Below are 3,304 nucleotides of genomic sequence, written 5' to 3'. Positions count from 1 at the left end.
TATATCTATATAGATATATATAGATATATATATAGATATATACAAGTACCTTTTTTTGCAATACACGATGCGCGGCTAAGCTCCGATCGTGTCCGGAAGCACAGGGAGAATCGCGGCGGGAAACCGTGCAATCTGCCCGGCGCAACTGGGGTGCCATTTGAAAATCATCGCACCCGCAGCGCGATTGGTTCACACCTTGGCGACTCCTAACCGCGCGGCAATCCACGCAGAATCGTGCACGATTGCCGCACGGTGAGGTGTCGCCGAGGTGTAAACCTAGCCTGAAAGGAATAAAGGTGACCTGACACTTTCACATAACTTCCAGGATGCACAACTACATTTTCACAGCTTGCTGCATCAGTATCCACCCTTTGTCTGACATCCATGGGTGCTGCAGTCATGTAATCTGCTTCATATAAGATGTTGGTTGGTTTTTCTGCATGTCTCACTATGCCAACTATTGTAACCTGAAACAATTCCACTTGAAGAGTTCATCCCTGTTGGTGGCAGAGAGCAGCTGAGAAACTACAGGGAACAATCTGCTGTGTCCTGGACCTAGATTTTTTTTCTCCCTGTGTAGGTGCATTGGACCCAAAACCTCCTGGTGATTGCATATACCCTCCACCACCCATGTTATAAAACATTTATTATTACCCACATTTTTGGTAAAATATAAGAGACGGGTTCATGTCGGGTAAATAGACACCAAATATGTCAAGCTTTAAAATTGCGTGCGCCTGCGAAAGTGCAAAAAACTACCATAACACTTTTAAAGCTGTTACCACTTATCAGTTTAGTGTTAACAGTAATTCATAGCCCTAGAATTATTTCTCTCACTGCAATGTTTAGGTGATATGTAACATGTGCTGCACAATAGTCCTTTTCGCACGTAGGCGCACTCGACGCATGTTTGCATGTGTATGTGGCGGCGGGGGACTTTAATTGCTTTTCTATGTGACTTTTAATTTTTTTTAAACTTTTTTCACTTAACTTTATTGCTACCACATAGGGGACTAACAAGCCAATTTTCAGTGACAGATCCTCTTTATGGAGACATCAGGGGTCTTTAAGACCCCTAATGTCACCTAGGGACCCCCAGAGAAGCTGATGAAGCAGAGATCTGCTTCACCAGCTTCTCCCTGGCTTCTGTACCGGAGAGTGACGAGGTACGAGTGGTACCACAATGCCCTGCATTCCAGTGAGGTGTGATTGCATGCACTATTTTTTGCGATTGCACCACACTGGAATGCAGGACATTGCGGTACCACGTGTCACTGTGCAGTCGATTTGCACTGCAGACAGAAGGCGTGCTTGCGGTGCCATTGGAATGAATAGGACTGCTACACCCCCTCCCACTCCAGAACACAGGGAGGGTAGGATTAAGCGGTCCAATGTGTTCATGCCATGGCACTATGAGATAAACGTACAGGATGGTGTGAATGAGCCCTCATTGAGGTGCTACAGCTGCGCCTCTTCCGATTCCTCCCCTTGATGTTCCTCTGCCTACTGCTACTTTACAGACAGAATCAAAAGGCAGAAACTTAAATGTCGGACACTTGACCGCGTGGAGAGCAAGCGCGGATAAAGTAGATCAGACAAAGCTGTTTATAGTCTTGCTTCCATCAGGGTCAGCTGCATAGGCAGCCTTCTGAGGGCGTGTGTGTGTGTGTGTAAAAATGCACCTTCGCCTGTGTATACAAAAATTCTTGCACCGGCCCTGGAGGGGAGCCTGACAGTGTCAACAGGGAAAGTGGCGCAGTGCCTTTCGGTGACCGGAGACCTTCTTTAAGAGACCCCAGATGACTTCAGCATCATCAGAGGTGTTGGCTTTAGAGGAGAAAGGGGACACCTGTCTCTCGCTGATGGACAATTATCTCTTCTGGCTGATCCTGGGAGTGGTGAGAGGCCTTTGGCCATTTGTGATATTCTTCTATTCACATCTGCAATACAGTATGGGCCCCAACGATGGCTAGCCTAGACTATTGCTACTGGCCAGTAGTATAGAGAGTTAGAGATAATTTGGGACTGAGACATTAGCAATCAAGTATTCAAAGTCAAGGATAGCATCTAAGGTAGTTTAATACTGCATATTTCAATACACGGACAGCCGTGGCTGCTGAGTGTCAGAATACCCACTGTATATTGGTAAATATTATTTTCTTCAATTATTGTGTGTTCTTTATTGCAATGTTTTACAAATATGCACTGGTTGCTTAGTAAAGCCATCACAAAACTCTCCAAGGTGTGTTGGTGTGCTGTGGATCCTGTTTGGAGCGGTACATTTTGGCTTGGGGTTACTTTGGCGGCTCTTTCAGGGGTAAGCGCTACAGCAGTTATTAATCAAAAGAAGTCTAGCAACTGCATTACTTCTTGCTTGCACTAAAAAGCAATAAGTCAGTAACATTTAGAAAAGCATACCTTTATCTACATGGTAGTAATAACTCTCTTGACACAATGCAGCCAACAAATGCAGCACACTTGAGTAGATCCGAATTTTATCATCACTATTATCTTCCCAGGTATAATCCTCAGTCACATTTAGAAGTCCTCTAACCAGGAACAGAACTCCTTGTTCTGGATGGTCCTGTAAAATACAAACAACCATTTAAAGCATGATTCTATCATATCATGTAAACAGTTAGTACCTACATAATATAGGAGAGCAGGTCTATCACGTACCTGGTAGAGAACCGAATAGGGAGGATTCGGTGACAGTGTGAGGGTGAGAGTGAGAGTGGTGACAGGGAGTGAGAGGACAGAGAGCAGCACCGGTGCCAGAGGGTGCAGGGTACTGTGCCTGGGTGAGTCCCAAGCTGGTCTCCAAGGATGCAGGTGTAGATGCAGCTTGGAAGACCACCAGAAACTGGAGCAGGACGAGGTCAGGCAAGCCAGAGTCAGTACCGATCGGGCAGTGAAGTACAAGGCGGCAGGCAGAAGAGTAGTCGAGGAGCAAGCAGAGGTCAATGGCGCCAGCAGTCAGGCATAGTCAAGAAGAACCGGGTCAGGCAGCAGAATACTGGAACAGGCAGAGGCACAGAAGCACACACACACACACAGGAGCTGAAAGACCATCCAGCAATGATCCATAGGACTGGCAGGTTTAAATAGGGCCATCAATCCAGAGAAGCTGCATCACTTCCTGCGCGCCACGTTGGCACATTTCCGTGCGCACGTACGTTGAGCGCGCATGCGCAATAACGCCAGTTTCCAGCAAATGCGGAAGACAGGCATACGCGCAGAAGCATCCGCAGAAGCATCCACACGCCCATAGTCTTACATTGCCCCCCCCTCCCCCCCTAAAAAG

General features: G+C 46.9%; 1 protein-coding gene across 2 annotated transcripts in view; it reads right to left on the bottom strand.

Annotated features, from left to right (window-relative positions):
- The window catches only part of LOC108799684 (UPF0505 protein C16orf62 homolog), a 220,930-nt gene that overhangs the window by 155,717 nt on the left and 61,909 nt on the right, over positions 1-3,304 (bottom strand). For both annotated transcript variants that reach the window (XM_018571583.1, XM_018571584.1), the window contains exon 5: positions 2,419-2,584. In XM_018571583.1, coding sequence (XP_018427085.1) covers positions 2,419-2,584 — 166 coding nt within the window. The remainder of the gene's footprint in view (positions 1-2,418; positions 2,585-3,304) is intronic.

The sequence above is a fragment of the Nanorana parkeri genome, unplaced genomic scaffold (assembly GCF_000935625.1).
Source record: "Nanorana parkeri isolate BGI_ZX_2015 unplaced genomic scaffold, ASM93562v1 scaffold1786, whole genome shotgun sequence".
NCBI classification, from domain to species: domain Eukaryota; kingdom Metazoa; phylum Chordata; class Amphibia; order Anura; family Dicroglossidae; genus Nanorana; species Nanorana parkeri.
The sequence above is the reverse complement of the archived record's forward strand: the minus strand, read 5'-3'. Positions and strand labels throughout refer to the sequence as shown.